This window comes from Leucopleurus acutus (assembly GCF_964270905.1).
Source record: "Leucopleurus acutus genome assembly, chromosome: 1".
Classification (NCBI taxonomy): Eukaryota; Metazoa; Chordata; class Mammalia; order Artiodactyla; family Delphinidae; genus Leucopleurus; species Leucopleurus acutus.
Window position 1 is genome coordinate 36,674,049 of NC_139142.1, and position 23,193 is coordinate 36,697,241.

At 40.2% G+C, this 23,193-nt stretch overlaps 1 protein-coding gene across 2 annotated transcripts in view; it reads left to right on the forward strand.

Moving 5' to 3' along the window:
* Window positions 1-254: 254 nt before the first annotated feature.
* Window positions 255-23,193, forward strand: part of ZBTB25 (zinc finger and BTB domain containing 25) — a 30,189-nt gene continuing 7,250 nt past the window's right edge. Inside the window, exons 1-5 of one of the 2 annotated variants that reach the window (XM_082840838.1) lie at window positions 255-328; window positions 1,393-1,580; window positions 13,781-13,960; window positions 17,069-18,012; window positions 23,132-23,166. In XM_082840838.1, the coding sequence (XP_082696964.1) occupies window positions 13,788-13,960; window positions 17,069-18,012; window positions 23,132-23,166 (1,152 nt within the window). In that variant the 5' untranslated portion in view covers window positions 255-328; window positions 1,393-1,580; window positions 13,781-13,787. Of the gene's footprint in view, window positions 329-1,392; window positions 1,581-13,780; window positions 13,961-17,068; window positions 18,803-23,131; window positions 23,167-23,193 lie in introns of those variants that run through there. The other variant, XM_082840837.1, reaches the window with a different exon arrangement.

Genomic DNA, 23,193 nt, shown 5'->3' on the forward strand with positions numbered 1-23,193 from the left:
AGTCGCGACTAGCGACCGTGGCGAAGCCACCCGGAGCGCGGACCGACCCCCCCGCCCGGCCACTTGAGCGGGCGGGCGGGCGCGCGAGCGCGCACCTACGCACGCACGCACGCACGCACACCGGCCCCCTCCCCGCCCCTCTGGTGCGCCAGCTACGAGGCGCGCGGTCACGTGGGCCCATCCCTGGACGGCTGGCGCGGGAAGCCGCGCGAGAGCGGGCCGCGGGGTGCGTGAGCCGGCGCCGCCGCCTCCGCGTGACGTACGCGGCGCGTGAGCCGCCCCTCCCGCACGGAGGAGTCAGGCGGCCGCCCGCCGCGGCGGCCTCTGGGTAAGTGATGAGGCCCGGCCCCTGTGGGTTGCCCCGGGCTCCGTCCCTCCCGTTGCGAGCCGCATGGGGCGGCGGCCTGCAGCTGCGTCGGTCGCGGGACAGATGCAAGTAGCTGGGGAGGGGGGTGTTTTTGGTCTGTATGAGATGTCAGGGCAGTGGAGGAAAATGGCAACCACGAGTGAGAACTGGGCTGAGGAGGTCCAGAGCTGCCCTTCGCTGCCCGCACCAGGCGGCTGCCGGGGCCTGACGCAGGCCCGGAGAGGGCGCGGGGGCTTATTAAAGGCACGGAGTCCTTCCGGCTGCCAGTCCGGGTGCGACCGGCGCGGGAAGCCCCGACGGGCCTGAGGCATTCCCCATGCAGCCGCACCCCCGACCCCTCTCGCCAATGGGCGGGTCTCCAGGTGCCACCTGCGGGACGCTGCGGCCTCTGTCCTCCCTTCCCCACCCCCGTTTGTGATTACCCCGTCTCTAGGGCAGGAAGTCCCCACCATCCCCATAATTAAGTTTTCTTTTTTCAGATTATATTAATCTCATTCTAAGCAAAGTCAGTTTTTCTTTTTAAAGCTTGCTCCATCTATCACTGCCTTCTCTAGCACTCATTATTTGGAGAAAGCAAGCAAGCTGTTGTCAAGCTGCTCTAAGCTGTACCTGGAAATTGACAGCAGCTAACATGTTTCATAAATTAACGCCCCAATGGCATGCATTCTCTTGAGACTAAAGTCTTTTTGGCAGAGCTGTTGATTCTCAAAGGATGTTGTGAAGTGTGTAAAGTACACTTTGTAATCACAATTTTTTTTTTTTTTTTGTGGTACGCGGGCCTCTCACGGTTGTGGCCCTTCTCGTGCGGAGCACAGGCTCTGGACGTGCAGGCACAGCGGCCATGGCTCACGGGCCAAGCCGCTCCGCGGCATGTGGGATCCTGCCGGTCCGGGGCACGAGCCCGTGTCCCCTGCATCGGCAGGCGGACTCTCAACCACTGCGCCACCAGGGAAGCCCTGTAATCACAAGTTTTAAAGCTGAAAGGGGCCTTATAGAAAATGCAGTTCATCCCTCTCATGTTACAGATGAGGACACTAGGCCGAAAGACGGTGTAGCTTGATCGAAGTCCCAAGACGGTGTAGCTTGATCGAAGTCCCATACCTCTTCACTAACTGGACTCCAAGGCTCTAGATGCCTTGGTCGTTACGCTCCTCGCCACAGCCGGAGTGCGGTGCCAGTTTAACCCACGCACCGTAGAGACTATCTGCCAGAGGTGATTATGCTTGACTTGATTCCGGTTATTGAGAAATCGGACTTGGCTAGTGTGATGGCTCTGGTATCCTAAGGAATGCGGTTGACTATTTCTAGGTGGAATAAGCTGCCTATTAATGTACTTTGGGCTCAAAGCTTGTCGTCATCGTCCCCCCCCCCCCGCCCCCAAATTCAGCCCTATTCTCTGCAAGAATAACCAAGATTTACAGCATTGGTTGCTTCCTTGGGTAAAGGCATCAAAGACCTCTTTAGCAATCTGCATGTGCTTTAATTAAGTGTAAATTATTAATCCATTATCAGACATCAGCTCCTTAATAAGGAACAAAACACCGATGGTATAGGAAGCAGAATAGATGAGTTCTGATGGCTGGTAGGTTATCAGGAAGCAGTGGAGCATCACAGGGATGGTCAGCAAGAAAAGAGGAGGGGACCTTACATGACTTGCTACACCTTTTTGCCCAGCCCTGCTCTGAATGTCTTGGAGGTAGTAGAGGGATTCTGCTCAGGTGTGGTCAGTGTTTATTGAGTACCTGCAGTGGCTAGCTGCTTTCATAGATGAATTTTGAATACTTAGCAAAAAGGAGGTAGTATTGTCTCCATCTTACAAGTGAGGAAGGAGTCTCAGAGATTTACCTGGCTTCGATGATGCAGTCATTTGCAGTAGAGTTCAAGCCTAAATCACTTTATCTCCCAAGTCTGGTCAGTGCTCTTTTGCATTAGATCTTGCTACCACTTCTAGCCAGGAAGGGGATGAGAGAATCGCCTGTGGCTGATTTATTGGCGCCTGTGGTTGCCCAGAGAGGCTGAGCAGGACTTTCAGCTGCCCTCTATGCCTTAGAAAGTGGAGCTGTGTGCTTCCACCCTATCTCCTGAGGGGAATGCGAAGGAGCCAGGCTGTCTAGCTGGGGAGGAGGGGCCCGAGTGCCTTGGCCATAAATTACCCTGGCCAGGGCTGTGCTGGGAAGTGTTGCATAATGCCCTCCCCACCACTGAACCGAAGTGATTTATTTACTATGGTCCATAGATGGTGCTTGACCATCTTGTTAAAGAAAAACTTCTCCATTTTAGTAATAACAGGGCCAGAAAAGCGTTGAGGGTTTTTTCCCCCTTGTCTTAAAAAGCAGCACAGGTGCTCTTATCTTGATAAATTATAAAGTATTTCTGCACCACTTCCTGTGCCCCCTTTCTGCTTATTTATTCCAAATTGCATGTGAACTTCAGTCTTTTGAGAGAAGAATGCTAAGAAAAATACTGTTCCAGTTTATAGTTACCAGCACAGGCTATGGGGTCAGACGTAGCTTTTGATTCCCACTTCATGCTATTTGCTAGTTGTGTGTCCTAAGCCTAGGTTTTTTCCTCATCTGTAAAATGGAAATAAAAATAATACATATAGTCATGGTGAGGGTTAAAAGAGATAATGTGCATAGAGCATTTAGCACAAAGCCTTGCACATACTATTTATTCTGTATAATAATAGCTATTGATAGTAACTAAACAGTATTTCCTCTAGGATAGAAGAGATATTGCTACTTGAACTTGCTTCGGGAAAGTGGAGGAAGAGGAACGAAAGTAACAAACATCAGTTTCAGGATTATTGGTTGAATTTATTAACACTTCTATTTTCCCTTTGCTAGTAGGAATTTTTTTTCTTTCTTTCTTTCTTTTTTTTTTAACCTTACCTGGAGAAAAAGTGTTTATAGTGTTAAGTTAGTTATTTTTGAAAATTTTCTAATTCATTTCTTCCCTGGTTACAAATCAGTCACACAATGACTTTTTGTTCCCCCTGAAAAACCCTAGGCACTTTAAGCAAAGGGTTTCATTAGCCCATGTGGATAACGTGTTTGTGGAACATTCCATGGCAAAGGAAGTAGTGGTTCACCTATATTCAGAAGTTATAATCATTCTTGTTTATACCGTATTCTAGGTGTGTACTAGCATTGTTGTTTTCCAGCTTTCTCCTGTCCTGTGAGTAGCTTATTCTTCTTTCAGAAATGCAGACTTTATTTTTTTAGCAGACTAAGAAGAATCTTTTCCTTTCCTTTACAGGGTTCTGATATTTTTAAAGTCCAGTAGAAATTTGCCCTCACTGGTGTTAGCATTCTTGTTTGCCTGGTGTTGCGGCTTTATCAGGCATCCCACATGTTGGTTAGATGGGGGTTGAGATGTAGTAGGCTGGCTGTGTCTGCCAACAGGCAGGAGGCCCCAAACTAACGTTTCCCCGTTCCGTTAAAGGTTTCTAGAGCATGACTGCTCTTCCTGTGTCATTTACCATGTCTGCTTCTTACCCTCTTCTCTTATACTCTCAGTGATTTTCATAAGCAAATGCCTAGAATTACTGCAGGTTTTACCTCACACAATAATTTTCATATTTGGAATTTCCATGTCATTTTCAGATATTATGAAAGTAGGTGTAATAGTGTATGAGAGAGTTAAATACACCTCTTTTTCCTAAGTACTTTTTAAAAAGTTTGAAAATGTTGTGTTCCTCGTCCACCCCCAATACCCATCCTACTAGTTTGGGAATATTTTTGTTTCTTAATCTGGCTAATATTTTAGTTTAAAGTTAAAATTAGAATTACAGTAGTTGATTTTTGTTCATTTAATGTAACTGGTATAATTCCCACATTTTGAGCACTTCTTGTGAAATTGCGTCTTTTTCTCTGTAACTTTAGTTTGTGAAATAGTCTCTAGGGTTTCCTTTATCCCTTGTTCTTTTAATGCAGTGGTTCTTCATTGAGGCATTATATTAGAATCACCTAAGGAGCTTAAAAAAGGATATGTGCCTCAGCAGTTCTGTTTGGGTTCATCTGGAGTAAGACTCAGGCATCAGTACAACTACATGGAAGGTTTTACAATGCAGTCAGCAGTTAGAGCCTCTATTCTAGGGTAAAATGATTTCTGCAAACATTTTCTTGGTTATAAAACGTTACACCACCGCAATCATGTGAAAGTACATTAAAAAGTTAAAATCCTTGTATAAAGTCTTATTATGTAGCACTTTGGATATTTCTCCTTTTACCTTTGTATTTATAGCCATGAGTAAGTATCTCAAAAAGGCTGTGCACATTCCTGGGCCAACTTTCCTGTCTCCATGTCTTAACAATAATTAATAAAGTCACAGTGGTGAGAACCACAAAGAAAATATCTAAGACTTTGTTTTCCAAAGAAACAGATGTCTTACTCCTTTTGCTTCTTCTTTTATTAAAGATTCTTACAGCTTGCAAGAATGAAAAGCTGTGTATTGTAGGACATCATTCTGGCTACCATAGATCTGAGAGTCCAGTCTAACTATTATAATAGATTTTTAAAAATAAAATCAAAGATGTTGGGTATCAAGGTAACTTTGAATTCAGCTAACATAGATACTAGTATTAAGCTGTTCTGGCTTACTTAGTTTGAGCTAACCCAGAGTTATTGCAATCTAGTAAGTAAACAAGGTTTTTGTAGTCTCTTAAATATCAGTGCTATTATTATAAATACCACTTTGATAACAGATAAAGCATTTTAAGATGTAGAACCGTTACATTTGGCTATATATTTGTAAATATAATGATAGGTTATTTTTTTGCAACCTCTCTCACATTTTGAATTTCCACCAAAAATTCTCACATGTGACTTCTAAGATGTTTCTGTATACATAGGAAACTTTGGCTATTCCACATACTAAAGAAAATAAAATGAGTGGTCAAAAATGATGAGCAAAGGCTATATAAAAAGCCTAGCTAATAATCTGCAAAGTAAGTTACATTAGAAAAATGTTCTGAATAACTTTGTGATGTATTGGCTCTATTAACATTAGGTAAAATCTGGTTGTGCTGCCTTAACACATGAAAGGTCTATTATGCAAACAAATTTGGATGAATTTATATATATGTGTGTGTGTGTGTGTGTGTGTGTGTATATATATATATGACTTCTTTTTTTTAACAGATTTGAGTTTGTTTCATGTTATAAACTTGGAACATTTACCCCCTTATTTGATTCAATATATTTGCAACGTCTGCCATCAGTATATATGTTGAAAGTTCTAGATGGGAATTTTGAAGAAAGGGCACTGAGTTTAAAGTCAGACTTGAACTGAAGTTCTACCAGCACCATTTAACAGCTAGTTGTCTGACTTTGGGTACCTTTCCTGCCTTCTCTGAGCCTGTGGTTTCTTAAGCAGAAAATGGAAATAATACAGTACCTGCTTCACTACCTCATAGGATCAAAAAAAGATAGAGTAGGGCAGAGGTTCTCCAAGTGTGGTCCAAGGACCCCTTGAAGGTTCCTGAAACCCTTTCAGTAGGTTTACAAGTATCTCCCTTTTGCCAAGGCCAAATTGTCTTAATACATTTGAACCAAAACAACATGTGGCAACAGATTGATTGTAGAAGCAGAGAAAAGAACGCAGCTGTATTTTTTAAAGCCAGGTATTAAAGAGGATTGCAAAATATAAAGCAATGCCACCCTTCTCACTTAAAAAAAAATTTTTTTTTTAGAATAAATGTGTTATTTATATTAATATGTAATGGGTTTATTGTTATTTCAAATATATTAAAATTGGAAAAATTTCTCTTAATTCTGCATATGGTAAATATTGATAAATATAATCCACGTAAACAGCAGTTCTTAACAGCCCTTAATACTTTTCTTAAGAGTGTAAATGGATCTTGAGACCAAAACTTTTTAGAACTGCTGATAAAGGGTGATGGCTGAGTTCCTATCAGGACAATTCTGCAAATAAAAATTATAAACTTGAAAAAAAGTTTTAAAAACGACCAGATGGCATTCGAGAGTGACAAAAAGCAAGCAGAAACTGGAATGAGGTCTATGCTTGGAAGAATGGAACAGCTGTGAATAATTTTCCATTTTTATGGCTTTTAGCCTGAGAGAAGGCCCCAGTTGGGGACATGAGAGGATGGCTAAAACTGTGATAATAACCCGTAGTCTTACTTGCTTGAAGAAAAGAGGACAGAGTTCAGAGTGACCACACAGGTAGAAAATAAGGAGGAAAATCCTAGAAAGGATGTTGGGGAGGAGACCCCAAATCCTGTATCTAAACTCAGCTTGGATCTCTTGCCAGCCCCTAAACGTATACTAGTGTTGAGCAGCCTCCAAACAGCACACCTAGCACTAAAAAAAACACCTCCTAGAGAAATGGAAATAAAAACAAAAACAAATGGGACCTAATGAAACTTAAAAAGCTTTTGCACAGCAAAGGAAACCATAAACAAGACCAAAAGACAACCCTCAGAATGGGAGAAAATATTTGCAAATGAAGCAACTGACAAAGGATTAATCTCCAAAATTTACAAGCAGCTCATGCAGCTCAATAACAAAAAAACAAACAACCCAATCCAAAAATGGGCAGAAGACCTAAATAGACATTTTTCCAAAGAAGATATACAGATTGCCAACAACACATGAAAGAATGCTCAATGTCATTAATCATTAGAGAAATGCAAATCAAAACTACAATGAGATATCATCTCACACCGGGCAGAATGGCCATCATCAAAATATCTAGAAACAATAAATGCTGGAGAGGGTGTGGAGAAAAGGGAACACTCTTGCACTGCTGGTGGGAATGTAAATTGATACAGCCACTATGGAGAACAGTATGGAGGTTCCTTAAAAAACTACAAATAGAACTACTATACGACCCAGCAATCCCACTACTGGGCATATACCCTGAGAAAACCATAATTCAAAAAGAGTCAGGTAAAAAAAAAAAAAAAAAAAAGAGTCAGGTACCAAAATGTTCATTGCAGCTCTATTTACAATAGCCAGGAGATGGAAGCAACCTAAGTGTCCATCATCAGATGAATGGTTAAAGAAGATGTGGCACATATATACAATGGAATGTTACTCAGCCATAAAAAAAAATGAAATTGAGTTATTTGTAGTGAGGTAGATGGATCTAGAGTCTGTCATACAGAGTGAAGTAAGTCAGAAAGAGAAAAACAAATACCGTATGCTAACACATATATAATGAATCTAAGGGAAAAAAAAGAAAAAGTCATGAAGAACCTAGGGGTAAGACAGGAATAAAGACACAGACCTACTAGAGAATGGACTTGAGGATATGGGGACGGGGAAGGGTAAGCTGTGACAAAGTGAGAGAGTGGCTTGGACATATATACACTACCAAACGTAAAATAGATAGCTAGTGGGAAGCAGCCGCATAGCACAGGGAAATCAGCTCGGTGGTTTGTGACCACCTGGAGGGGTGGGATAGGGAGGGTGGGAGGGAGGGAGACGCAAGAGGGAAGAGAGATGGGAACATATGTATAACATTTACTTTGTTATAAAGCAGAAAGTAACACACTATTGTAAAGCAATTATACTCCAATAAATATGTTAAAAACAAAAAACAAACAAACTAAACCATGGGGAGGCAGAACTTGGAGTTTAAGTTCAGCCTAGTTAATTTGCAAAAAACAAAAACATCAGTACGCTTTAGAAGAATATTACAGTACCTAGAGTCTTTAGTTATCACAGTGTCTAAGATATTTTCCACAATGACTAGACATATGAAGAAACAGGAAACTGTAACCCTAATTAGTGGAGATTGACCCCAAGATGACCCAGAGGTTGGATTTTGCTGAGAAGATTTAAAGCAGCTACTATAGCTATGCTCAAGGATGTAAAGCAAAATAAGGTTGTAATGTGTGAACAGACTGGAAATCTCAGCAGAGAAGTAGATACTCAGAAAGAATGAGGTGAAAATTTTAGTCCTGAAAATATATCTGAAATAAAGAATGGGTTAGATTAGGAATGACAGTGAACTTGAAGATAAGTAAATAGAAATGATCTCATCTGAAGCAGAAAGAGAAATAAATTATTGTGTGTGAAAGTTCTCTATAAACTTCAACATTCTATATTAGCATCAGGGATTAATAGGTTTCTTTCAAGGCCTAAACTCACCTCTTTCCTCTGCATATGGACTGACTTCATAGTTTATAAAATCAGTGCCATCTAAGAGTACACTCAAATTCTCTCTCCTTACCTCAACCATCTGCTTTCCACCATCAGAAAAAGAGATTGCTTTTTTCTCCATGGCTACCTGCTACACCTATACTTTTTAAATTAATTAATTAATTTATTTTTGTCTGTGTTGGGTCTTTGTTGCTGTGCGTGGGCTTTCTCTAGTTGTGGCGAGTGGGGGCTACTCTTTGTTGCAGAGCGTGGGCTTTTCATTGTGGTGTCTTCTCTTGTTGCGGAGCACGGGCTCTAGGCATGCAGGCTTCAGTAGTTGTGGCATGCAGGCTCTAGAGCTCAGGCTCAGTAGTTGTGGCGCACGGGCTTAGTTGCTTTGTGGCATGTGGGATCTTCCTGGACCAGGACTCAAACCCGTATCCCCTGCATCGGCAGGCGGATGCACCACCAGGGAAGTCCCTACACTTACACTTTTGATTGCATTCTTTCCGGCTTCTAGAGATTACACCCCTCTTCAGCCTGAAAGTCTTTGATCTGCAGTTCCCTCAATGTCCTGTTCTGTCTGTACCTACCCTTTATGGCCTCTGCTTTCTGACATTCCCCTGCAGTCAGATATTTCGCTCTTGCTGCTTTCCCGGACTGTTGTCAGAGGTCACCAGAAACCTCTTGGTCAGCATGCTTGGGGGTGTTTGTAATAGGCCTCATCCTGTGTTTCTCTGCAGCATTTTATACCATTGCCACCTCCTCACACCAAGGTTCTTGCTTTTTCTGTATCTCTCTCAATGACAATATATTTTCTTATTTCTCTTCTTCTGTCTAGTTGTACTATTCTTGTCTTTAAAGGATTCATTCTTAGCTTTTTTCCCCTCTTATTTCACTCAGTAGTCCCATCTAATCCTGGTGACTTAAGCCTTGTTATTGCAGAGAATCTTCTTTCCAGTGCTGCCTGTTGTCTCCACAGGTAACTAAACATTTCTACTCAGATGTCCTAGAGTGGACACATCGAACTCACTGTGTCCAAAATGAAACTTCTCTCTTACGAAGCCAGTTTCTGTGCTTCTCCTCTGGCGTTCTGCTATGCTACCTTTGTATCAACCTAGCACATGGCAGTTACTCTGCAAATAGGACCCGAAGCAATGAATGAATTCTTCCAGTTACTCAAGCTGGAATTCTGAGACTCACTTTTGACTTGATCTTCTTTGTGGCTGACCACATCCAGTCCTCTGCCAAGTCATGTCAGTCTCCATCTGGTATATCTTCTTGTATTCCTTTCTTCATTCCCACTGCTGTTGTTTGGATATTGCAGAAGGCTACTTGCTGGTCTTTATTTCTCTGTGCCTTTCCCTTGCTAATCTTTTATGTGTGTTGCTACTAGAGCAGTTTTGATTCCCAAGCCTAATGATGGTGATTTTACTCATTCTATTTTTTTTGCGGTACGCGGTCCTCTCACTGTTGTGGCCTCTCCCGTTGCGGAGCACAGGCTCCGGACGCGCAGGCTCAGCGGCCATGGCTCACGGGCCTAGCCGCTCCACGGCATGTGGGATCTTCCCGCACCAGGGCACGAACCCGCGTCCCCTGCATCGGCAGGCGGACTCTCAACCACTGCGCCACCAGGGAAGTCCTACTCATTCTGTTTTTTTCTGCCTAGAATGCTATGTTCACCTTCTGCCTGTTCATTGAAATCCAGTTCAAATGGATTATTTTTCATTGGGTTTCCTGTCATTTATCTCCCCCTCCTAGTGTGTTCTCCAACTGCTGTTATTGGCACTTACCACTTTTACTTCATGTCATAGTTACTGTGTTTTATATTTTATCTCCCCTATTAGCCTATAATCTTGATTGCAACATCATTGTAATTTTTTTCTGTCCCCGTGCCTTGTACAAGGCATGCTTTCAAATATTTTCTCTTTATTAAATTTCTCTTCACAAAATATTTGTTCGATAAGTGAATTTAACTGTTACTCATAAAACATTAACCACAGATTTTTGTATATGTGGCTTTTTAGTGTGCTATTTTCATTTCCACATGGTTTAACAGTTCACTATACTAATGTACTATATGTGTGTGTGTATATATATATATATATATATATATATATATGGAACTGTTGAAAACATTTATGATCTGAGGGGGGTTTTTTGGGACAGTTTGTAAGACTGGTTTAAGGTACTTCAATTTGAACCATTTTATTGAATCTAAGACATGTTTTCACATTGAAATCTCCAATATTGAGTTTTATTTTGGTTTTTTAATCTCCTTATAAATTGGTGGTATTTTAGAATCAGGAAAATGTGGTAAATACAATAAATATTGACTTTTGGTTAAATGGCCTTTTGGAACAATACCCACAACCTGGATTTTCGTTTCTATTCTTAGACGATAGACTCAGGTCTTTGTAGGTTCTGTTATCTTATTTTTTATTTCATTGCTGCTTAAAAGCTTTTAAAATGAGATGGTATGGAAGAGTTTTGTTTTGTTTTGTATTTTTACTCGTGGGGAGGAGTAAGGGAAACTACTATGTTTGAATTAGTAGGATTTTTGAAAGTAATGGTGCCGAAAGCTCAGTTTCTCTGTACACTGGTGCAGAATCGAATCTTGGAGACAAGAGTTTTGGGTGAAGTAGAAAAGGATAGCTTTATTACATTGCCAGGCAAAGGGGGACACAGTGGGCTCCTGCCTCTAAAAACTATGTGTCCCAACTTGGAGGATACTGAGAAGTTTTATAATAATGGTTCCAAGAGGGCATGATCAGCTCATGGACATTCTTCTGATGGGTTGGTTGGTGAGGTAAGTAGGAGTCAGCAACATCAACCTTCAGGTTCCAGCTGGTCTGGGGTCTGCATGCTTGTGGGCAGCATACCATTGTTAATCTTAACTTCTCCCACCTGGAGGGGGTTTCAGTCTCTCCCAAACAGCTCAAAGATATTGTTGTGTGTATCCCTTGATGGGGAACCAAGACCTTGCACAAAGGCTGCACTATTGTTTCTATGACTGTTTATTACTCTCTGGTCTAGCATCCCCTCGTTTCCCGAATTAACAACTGCTTTAATCTGCCTGTTGGAATTCAGGGAAGGTCATGGAGGCTGAATGAAAGCTATGTCTTGTAATCAAAGAAATGGGGGACACAGAAAGGCTTTGTGCCCAGGAGCCCCACAGGGCCCTGCTCAGTATCGTAATGTATGAATGTAGAGTTAAAAGAAGCAAGTTGCAGGCTTCCTAAAGTATAATATTATTTGTATAAAATTTTAAAACATGCAAAACAATACCAAACATTCTTAAGGAATCTGAACACATGCAGTAGGAATGTGATAATGTACAGGAGAGTCATAAACACCAAAATCAAGATGGTGGTTACCTTTGGAGGCAAGGTGGGTGGGGGGTAGAGTGTGGGAGAGATGCCAGGGTATCTTTACCCTGTTAGTAATGTTTACTTTTTGTGCCCAGGGGTGGGTGCTTGTTACCTTGTTCTCTTTACCTACTGTCTGTCTGAAATATTTCAACATTTTCAAACAGTATAGTTCCCCCCACCCTTAACTCTCTGCTCCCTAGTTTCCCTCCCAGAAGCAAAATTGGTTTCTTCGAACCTTTCCAGACATGTGTATATAAAAAAGAATATACTTATGTGTAAATTCCCCCACCTTTAAAAATAAAATAACCACTACCACTTTTACATAAATAGTAGTCTTCTCTACACAGTTTTACATTTTGCTTTTTTTACTTACTATGTCTTGGAGATTATTCCATATTAGTACATTATATATGTAGTTTTAATAAAAATAGATTTAACCTTTTATCAATAATAATTGCCTTTATCTTTACCAGTTATAATCTAGACTTTATCCACTAATAAGTATAAATGTTTGTTTTGCTGTGTCACATTTGCTTAAGCAGTAAGAAATCTGGGTTTCTCCCTGATTCTTCTTTGCAGGCTTCCCAGGGTGCTTGATGTGTAGACTGTTCCCTAGGCTCCTTCAGTTGATGAGTCGTGTTTTTTTCTGGGAGGTGGAGAGGGAGGACATTGGGGCTCTGGAGTCCAGTGCCTGGGTTTGAATCCCCTTACGAGCAATGTGATCTTGGGTCAGTTAACTCTCTGTGCTGATTGTTTCTTCATCTGTAAGGTGCATTGAGTATTTCCTTTCTCATAGAGTTGAACTGAAAATTAAATGAGTGAAAAATGCCTGACATACAGGAAACAGTATAAACCGTTGACTGTTTTTATTATATTATCCACCACTCAGCATTTTACTGCCCAAGCTACTGCGAGTCTTCAGACAGCTAAACCCACACTCTCATCACTGACCTCCTTAAGACTTTGGTCTCTCTGGTTAGTAGGAAAACTTCATTTCTTTTTTTAGGACCTGCTTTTTTAGAGGAGGTTCTCCCAGCACCCCAGGGATGCCCTTTATACCACAGCTGCCTTCTCTCTGCACAGTTGAGGTGGAGAAGGTGGAGGAAGGAGAAGGTGGCACAGCCTCCCACCTCCCAGGGCCCTCACGAATGTTCTTGCTGCTCTACTCACATCAGACTTCTCCGCCAGAATTATTTTGCATGTTCTTCCGCATGCGTGATTTTTTTCCCCTGACACCAGTGGTCCCATCCTTTATTCTACTTCATCGGGAACCTCCATGCTTGTATGTGTCTGAGTCCAGTTAAGGTCAGCGCTTAGGTTCTTTCCCATTGGGCTCCAGGCCCCATGTGAATCTGGGGATGTGGCTTGACATCTATTTTAAGGGCTCCTGTGACTGATAAGTTACCCAAACATTATATGATAGGAGGCCAGTGTCCCCTGAGCATAACAGAGGATCCCTAAGGAGCAGTGACAGCTCTAGCCCAGGCTGGACACACTGTAATGTTATTAACATTTATGGTCAACATTTGAATAGTAGTTTCCATTACAAGGTGCTTTTCACATAACTTATCTCATTTGGCCCTGAGGCAAGGATCAGTACCTCATTCCCATTTTTGCCAGTGAGGAAACTGAGGACTAGAAACTGTGGTTGCATGGATAAAAAAGGACAGACTTCCTTTCACGTCTCTGTCACCACACCAAGCCACCTTCTTACCAGATTTTAAAAAGGCCACATTTTATCATTTCAGCAGGGTTGAAATCAGTTGTCATAATGGGGTATTTAATGTTAGCTAAGTTTGGGGTAAAATCAACAGTATTGAAAACTGTTGAATAATTTCATTTAAATTTAGGTCTCCTTGTATTCTGTAGGTTTGTGTGATCTATAGCCAACCTTGTAAAAAAAAAAAATCTATATTATCCTTTTTCTCAGAGCCACAATGGACACAGCTAGCCATAGCCTTGTCCTTCTGCAGCAGCTGAACATGCAGCGAGAATTTGGTTTTCTGTGTGATTGCACAGTTGCTATTGGAGATGTCTACTTCAAAGCCCACAGAGCAGTGCTTGCTGCTTTTTCTAACTATTTCAAGATGATATTTATTCACCAAACAAGGTAAGGATGTGCTTTTGTAAATCAGAAGTATTTTTGGTACTGTGATATAGCTAAGCCTTATTATAATCTCATTTTGGGGATTCTTTGTTACGGGATCACCTTAGGAAATAATAAAAATTTATAATATTTTTACACATCTGTCATTAAACTCTGTGTAGGGTTCATGGTAGAAGATAAGAATGAAAACAATAATGGCTAAAATCTATTGAAGGCTTATACCATAAACAAGCCCTAAGCATTTATCTAATGTAAATTCTGTTATGCATACTTTTTTAGAGAAAAAGAAACTGTAACTGAGTTGTTAAGTAACTTGTCCATCTAGGATTATACAGCTAATATATTAAACTCAAATGCAAATCAGTGCTCTTAATCACTAAGTCATTGATTTCTATTCCGTAACACTTTCATAGCAAGGTTTCAATGTCATTAATCTGCCCACTTTATATTCCGTATTACAGTTCAAATGTCGTTTGTTTCAAATGTTTTTTCAAAAAAAATTTTTTAAATCTAGATTGCCCCAGCATGGGGTATTAAGGAGGGGGCTATAAAGTGGTATTCAGATTCTGAGCTCTTGGAAAAAAATAGCTTTAATACCTCCTAGGTTAAAAGTGATGCAACACTGTATGATTTTTTTTTTTTTTTTTGTATATGGTACGGGGGCCTCTCACTGTTGTGGCCTCTCCCGTTGCGGAGCACAGGCTCCGGACGCGCAGGCCCCGCGGCCATGGACCACAGGCCCAGCTGCTCCACGGCATGCGGGATCCTCCCGGACCAGGGCACAAACCCGTGTCCCCTGCATCGGCAGGCGGACTTTCAACCACTGCGCCACCAGGGAAGCCCTGTATAATTTTTTTTAAAAGACCTTACATGGTGGGACTTCTCTGGCGGTCCAGTGGTCAAGACTCTTTGCTCAAAAAAAAAGACTCTTTGCTTCCAGTGCAGGGGCCATGGGTTCAATCCCTGGTCGGAAACTAAGATCACATGCCAGGTGGTGCAGCCAAAAAAAAAAGTTTATAGTCTAAGAGAGAGGTAATGCATGTAAAGAAAATAATTGCAGTGTAATTGGTCTCTTTGCGCCTCAGTTTTCTTCTCTGTAAAACACTAGAATAATATACCCACCCCATGGTATTGAGAAGATTAAATGGATTAATAATATTAAAATGCTTAGAACAGAGCTTTGCACTGTTAGCTGCTGCTATTAATAGTTACTGTGATGTCTATAATAGAAGTGCTGCACAAGGTAGAGTGGAGTGTCAGCAGCCTTATTTTGAGAAGGTTGGCACAGGTTTTACAGAGGCTCTGAATGTTGCAGGATCAGGAGGAGTTTTTCAGATGTTGTAGAGGAACGCAAAAAGTTACAGTTGCAGGCAAAGGGGGAAAATGCATGAAAACATATGCAGATATGAACCAGGCTAGCACATTCAGAAAATGGAGTAGATCAGAATGATTGGAATATATGACACAAAGGGGAGAGGAGGTTAGAGTCGGGGACAGGTCATGGGTAGTCTTTTCTGCCACGCAAAAGAGTTTCCTCTCCGACTTAAGGGTCAGTGTAGAAACTAGATTAGAAACACTACCTTCACATAAGCCTCATCTGAGAGCAGTGAGTTGGTTCAGCTCTTAAAGCACCTGTTGTGTACCAGGCACCATGCTAAACTAAATCCAGGCGATACAGAGGTAGCAGGCCTACTTTGTGGTATCTCTGTTGAGCAACTAAAAATCCTCAGTTAAAAGAGCTCTGTGCTGATATAAAAAAACCCTGCCACAGACCATGGCAGTGAGGTAAGAGTCACAGGTAAGAGTGAAACCCAAGAGGGAATCCTAAAATGTCAGGACTAAAGAAATGGATTGCTGGTGTACTGACACTTGCTTTCTGATATATCGACACAAACTTTTGCTTCAGGGAAGGTGAGTGCATCAACTGATTCCACTGTTCCTTGTCATCCAGCATTTCCCTCAGGTTGTTTTTATCCTAATTTTGCAGGGTGTTTCCTGATTTCTTGTTACACAGTTATTTCCATCTATTTTCTGAATTCTAGATTCATATGTGAAAATTGGGCTTGAGATGAATTTAAACCTTTTCAAAGTTACACTTGTATTTGTTTGCGATTTAAAGAGTAGATATATTAATACAGTTTGGAAGCCAAAATAAGGTTAGTGTGATTTAAAATTCTAAATAGTACCAATTCCAATAGACCCTTTTAAAATTTTTAATTATTTTTTATTATGGTACAATATATGTAAACATAAAATTTGCCATTTTAACCATTTCTATTTGTACAATTCAGAGGCATTAATCACATTCACAGTGTTGTGCAACCACCAGTATCTATTTCTAAAACTTTTTATCACCCCAGAAAGAAACTGTAACCATTAAATAATAACTCCCCATTCTCTCTACCCCCAAGCTCCTGGTAACCTCTAATCTATTTTCTGTCTCTATGAATTTTCCTAATCTAGATGTTTCTTATAAGTGGCATCATATAAAATTTGTCCCGTTGTGTCTGGCTTATTTCACTTAGCATGTTTTCAGGGTTCATCCATTTTGTAACGTGTATCAGAACGTCATTCCTTTTTATGGCTGAATAACATTCCATTGTATGTATATGCTGCGTTTTGTTTATCCATTCATCTGCTCATGGACACTTGGGTTGTTTCTAGCTTTTGGCTAATGTGAATAATGCTGTAATGAACATTCGTCTATAGGTATCTATTTGAGTTCCCGATTTCAGTTCTTTTGGTTATATACCCAATAGACTATTAAGTTCCTTAAGAGCAGGGTACCTATTTTATTCATCACTTTTCTACCCCCTGGCATGCAGTTTAAGTGCGTATCACTTAGGAGTCACTAATTACGTGTTGAACTAATCAGAATATCTGTGTTTCTTAACTTTAGGCAGTAGATTGAATACATGAAGACTTGTTGCTGCGCCATAAAACTGGTATACAATGAAAACTTAAGCTTTTGTTGCTGAGTTTCATCAAGGCAGATTGCTAAGTTAGAACTTCTTAGGAAGAAACTGCTTTAGCCTAAGACTGTGTACTGTTAACTAAAAGGCCAACCGGGTTGTTTCATTCTGTGTGGGTCTGTTTTTTTGTTTTTAACAGTGAATGCATAAAAATACAACCAACTGACATCCAACCTGACATATTCAGCTATTTGTTGCACATTATGTACACGGGGAAAGGGCCAAAACAGATTGTGGATCATAGTCGTTTGGAGGAAGGGATTCGATTTCTTCACGCCGACTACCTTTCTCACATTGCGACTGAAATGAATCAAGTGTTCTCACCAGAGACTGCGCAGTCCTCAAATTTATATGGCATTCAGATCTCAACGACCCAAAAAACAGCTGTCAAACAAGGGCTGGAGGTCAAGGAAGCTCCTTCCAATAACAATGGAAATAGAGCTGCTGTCCAGGGTGACCACCCCCAGTTGCAGCTGTCTCTTGCTATTGGGCTGGATGATGGCACTGCAGACCAGCAGAGGGTCCATCCTGCTGCCCAGGCCTTGGAGGAGCACCAGAAGCCCCCCGTGTCCATCAAGCAGGAGAGATGTGACCCAGAATCTGTGATTTCCCAGAGCCATCCCTCACCCTCTTCAGAGGTGACAGGCCCTTCTTCCACTGAAAGCGGTATCAAAACACACCTATGCCATTACTGTGGGGAACGTTTTGATTCCCGTAGTAATCTAAGACAGCATCTCCATACCCACGTGTCTGGATCCCTCCCATTTGGTGTCCCTGCTTCCATTCTGGAAAGTAACGACCTTGGTGAAGTGCATCCACTTAATGAAAGTAGCGAGGCTCTTGAATGCCGCAGGCTTAGCTCCTTCATTGTCAAGGATAATGAGCAGCAGCCTGACCACTCACACCGGGGTGCCACAGAGCCTTTGCAGATCAGTCAAGTGTCTTTGATCTCCAAAGACACTGAGCCAGTAGAATTAAACTGTAATTTTTCTTTTTCAAGGAAAAGAAAAATCAGCTGTACTATCTGTGGTCATAAATTTCTCCGAAAGAGCCAATTACTGGAGCACATGTATACACACAAAGGTAAATCTTACAGATATAACCGATGCCAAAGGTTTGGTAATACATTAGCCCAGAGATTTCAGCCATATTGTGACAGCTGGTCTGACATCCCCCTGAAAAGTTCTCGCTTGTCGCAAGAACAGTTAGACTCATCTTGTGCCTTAGAGTCAGAACTCACACAAGAAAATGTGGATACTATCCTGGTTGAGTAGCAGTTTCTCCTTCAGGATTTTTGTATCAGTTCTGAAAAAGAAAACTCACATACTTTTTTTAATTCATAAATTATTTTTCTCCTCAAGTTCTATTGACTTTTTCTTTACCATTTATCCATAGTTTTAAGGTTGTATGTATTAGATCTTCTTATTGTAAGATATATTGATACATAGCTACTAAAATGTAACCTTCAATTAGGGCTGTGAAGTTTTCATAAATTAAATCACAATTTAGAAATCAGAAATCAATATAGAAGTATGGAAGTTTTTCCAGGTTGTAGAATCTGTAAAATCAAATTGAATACGAAATAAGTGAAATCTTTTTTAAAGAATATTCTAGACTATCACTTTTGGTTAATGTTCCACATGAATTAAGCCCTTATGAGGATTATATTAAAATATTTTCTTCCATACAGGGAATTAATAGTTTTTAGTGCATAACTATATGTTATAATGTGTAAATGATTTGTTTTAAGGCATAGCTATACCAAATCATGAGTAGTTTTAAATTACTTTTTACTTACTAGCTCTGCAACATCTTATGTGGCTTTATTTTTTTTTTTAACACTGAGCATACCTCATTTTCAATAAAAAATATTTAAGAGGGCTTCCCTGGTGGCGCAGTGGTTGAGGGTCCGCCTGCCAGTGCAGGGGACACGGGTTCGTGCCCCGGTGCGGGAAGATCCCACATGCTGCCGAGCGGCTTGGCCCGTGAGCCATGGCCGCTGAGCCTGTGCGTCCGGAGCCTGTGCTCCGCGACGGGAGAGGCCACAGCAGTGGGAGGCCCGCCTACCGCAAAAAAAAAAAAAAAAAAAATATATATATATATATATATATATATTTAAGAGAGAGAAAGGGAGAAGAGTCAGAAACACACACAAAAACTTAAACAGTAAGATACATACACATAGATAAGCATAGAAGCCCCTGGTGTTAGAGACAGAAATTCAGATAGATCTGTGTTGACTGACACCCTAGTGTTGTTATCTTAATCTAGAGTGTTTTCTTAAAGACCTTAAGGGAGGGGCTTCCCTGGTGGCGCAGTGGTTGAGAGTCCGCCTGCCGATGCAGGGGACACGGGTTCGTGCCCCGGGAAGATCCCAGGGAAGATCCCACATGCCGCGGAGCGGCTGGGTCCGTGAGCCATGGTCGCTGAGCCTCCGCGTCCGGAGCCTGTGCTCTGCTACGGGAGAAGCCACAACAGTGACAGGCCCGCGTACTGCAAAAAAAAAAAAGACCATAAGGGAGTTTGAGATTTTTATGACCAGAGGTTTACATGAGCTTATGAGGTAAATGATAAAATACAAATTATCTTTCTACCCACAGTATCAGAAGATTTTATAGGCTACCTGGGTTGACATTAATTTTCTAATAATCACCTGAAAAGGTAATTTTTCAGTGGCACAATTTAAACTTTTTTCTGGTCCATAGATATAGTCAGTGTCCTAGAACTATGTTTAAAATCCATGACAGCCTTCCCTCTATGAATCAACTTAACTCCCTTTTATATTGGTGAAACTTACAAAGCTAAAATTCCAGAAAAATTAAAATTGGTGGACTGAATGATAGATTCTCCTGCTGTGTGTAGCTGGGAAATAGCTGGTTAAACTTCACCACAGAGTATGGACGTAAATTGTTTCTGAGATGTTTAAATTTAAAATACTAGAGAGCCAAGGATAACAAAAGAGAGAGGCTTCAGAACAGCCTTATCTTTTTTTTTGTATGCTGCCCTGCTAAATTCTAAACCTCACAGGTATCTTAGTAAATTTAATAAATTTGGTTTGTGAAGATTAGAATTAAACTACGTACAGAAACTGTTTGATCTCCTTCCTGACTGCTCACTTCTGCGGTTATTTCCTGACATCAGAGTTCCTCAACAGTATCCGAGTTCAGTCAGGATGTAGCTCAAAGAGAAATCCAGCTCATTCTGAGGGCACAAAGGTTTTCTCTGGGTTATCAGTGAGTTTAGGTGAATTATGAACTGATAAGTTTTTCTTAAGGAGTGAATGAAGAAAACCAATGGGCATTGTCTAAGGTGGTTGAGTTTCTGTCGTAGACATGGATGGGAAGCCTTGTGGGGCCCAGGTTGACATATGTTAAGAGCAAAATCTAAGTAGCTATTGATACAGAGTCAGTTGTATTGGGAGTAGTTAAAACAAATGTATTGCTCTTTAGTGTCAGAACTGTATCTAATCTTATATGTAAATCATTTAAGTAATTATTCAAACTCATACTGTCCTCAAAGACTTCATCTCATAGGATGAACACAAATATTAACATTGATTTCATGTATCTTAGGCTGTTCTAGATATATTCCCTAGCCTTCTTCAAGTAAAGTTTTATTTTTCTCATTTAGATAAAAATTTTCCTGATTTTTCTCTTCTGTTTTCTTTCCTACTTGCTCAGTCATTAGTCGTTGACACAAAAAAGTGTGTATAGCTAAAGGGTGGGAGTAGGTGTGCATATGAATTGTGGTGTAGGGCAGCAGTTCAGGGCAGAGTCTGGATGTGGCAAAAGTTTGCTTTTGGCTGACTGTTCATGATAGACAACATTAACTTAAAGCAGAGATATATCTACTTTTGTTGGGTGTTAAGAAAAGAGTGCTTAACTGTATTTTTATTCTTATTCATAAAGTTACTTTTATTATTAGGAATTCAAAACAAATGTTCTTTTCCTTCATCTTCACAGTATTCTGTCTGTATTAGGAAGTGGGAAAATGATTACTCCATTTTATAGGAAAATATCCCAAAACCTGGGTTCCAGAGAGCCAGTGAATCACTATTCACTGTGGGAAATGACCCCAGTTTTATCTTTCTCATTCATTCAACAGGAATATTTTAAAAATAGCTATTTTATGACTAACACTGTGCCCTGAGTGTATTTTTTTAAGACATGATTCCTCACTAAGAAAAATCTACTTTGTATAAAAAAGTCCTTCCAGCAAAACCCTTTAGTTTTGACTACATCATTTGTAAAATGGAGCTATTATCTTAGCCATGTAGTATGGTTTGCATGATGATTACCAAACTCTTAAAACTGGAAATGCTGTGTACACCTTAATGTATTGGGCAAGTACTAGACGGACATTTTCCCTTTGGATCAGCTTAGAATTTTCCCTTCTTTCTAGATCCCACATATAGTTGTTCTCTGGAGGAAAACAGACTGTTTCAGTATTTGTCCTTATTAGCCTATTGTCAGAACTCAGTATCTGATAAGTGCAGTCTGCCTTATAAGAAAACCAAAATTTCTTGATTTATCTCCTGAGATTATTATCTCTTTCTCTGATTTTCTGACTTCCCATCTGTAAAGTGTCTGTAAGCAATCCCTACCTCACAGGGGTGTTGTGAGGATTTGTATTAAAACTGTGTTAAGTTCTATCAGTATTACTGGTAAAAACCAACCATATAAAGAAAACTACATTCTACATGTTTTCTGCAGCTAAACCTATTAACTTTAGTATTCCAACTCATAAATTCTAGAATGTCTTAAAAGCAGTCATGTACTACTTAATACTCAATAATTAATTGGCAGAATTCTTATTTTTGGGGCAGAATTCTTATTTTTTTTTGTTTTTACAAATACTCTAGAAACAGCAGTTTCTAGAGTTGCTAGAATTCCTATTCTACCTACCATAGTTTAACCATCAGTATTTCTCTTCAGCCTTTAACAAGGAGGATATTAATTCTTTGGTGTTATTGGGAATGAAACCTTGCCAAGTGCAACTTTATTTAAAGTTCCCCCAAACGTATTATTTACATATAGGAAAAGGAACAAAAGCAATGGAGAAAATACTATTTTCATTTCTCTGATGTAGGTCATCTAAAAAGTAGATGGAGACCAGAAATGGAGCAGGGCAAATAACCGAGTAATTCATTATGTTTTGTCAAAATAGTAAGGCTTCACTTAAAACAGAAGGAAATACATATTAATCATGGAAGAAGATAGTCTGGAAAATGTATAATTCCACTGATGTTTATTTGCACAGGCAAATTCTTGATGTTGTAACTCAGATCCTTGAGAAGTATCCATTTTTTTGTAGTAATTGAGGTAAAAATAGGCGATGTGAAGAATTTTCATAATGTAACTTGTATCTTTGTATGTTTTAAACTAAATGTAGCTCTATGGTATTTTATTATAATTAATTTTTGAATTCCTAAGAATGAAATCTGTACATTTTTATTCTTTGCTGTACTTCTGTGTTTGTATGGTTGGACTTTTTTGAAAACTGGTAAGATTATACAATCCTATGCCTGGCTGTCTTAAATATAAGGAATTACAAACTGTGATTTTTGTCTTCAAGACCTGGAAGAATCCTTTGTGCTTCAGTGTATATCTGTGCCACAGTTGATTAATTAGTAGATATTGCTCCAATGCAATTGATGTTAACTGTCATCAACTCTTCTATTTTGTGCCAAATAAAGTCATTTAATCAGATTAAATAAAATATCAACTTAAAATACTTTCAAAGAAACTTGGATTTCAAAAACCTGTACCAAAAAAAAAAGGCAAAAGGGAATTCCCTGGCGGTACAGTGGTTAGGAGTCTGCACTTTCACTGCCGAAGGCCTGGGTTTGATCCCTGGTCGGGGAATTAAGATCCCACAAGCTGCACAGCACGGCCAAAAAAAGAAAAAGAAAAAAAGAAAAAATTTGTACAATGAAAAAGGGCCCCTGAAGAAATCTTCAAAGTACTAGTAATAGTAACACATAATACAGGAGACTGAAATCAATAATATATTCTATGGTTAAACTCTTCCACCTAATGTATTGTGAGTTTGCTTCAGAAACATTATTTCAGAAAGTTTCGTATTCTCCATTTGGAATGAAAACTGTGAATTTCATGTATTTTATCATGACAAATAAATTAATGTGACTTGATCATAAAACCTTTTATTAACTCAGCTTATAGAATGTGTTTTTATTTTACAGCAGTGTCTGCCAAATGTTGTCTTCCTAGTGTTGAGGTAAGTGGTCTCTGTACCAGGTAACAC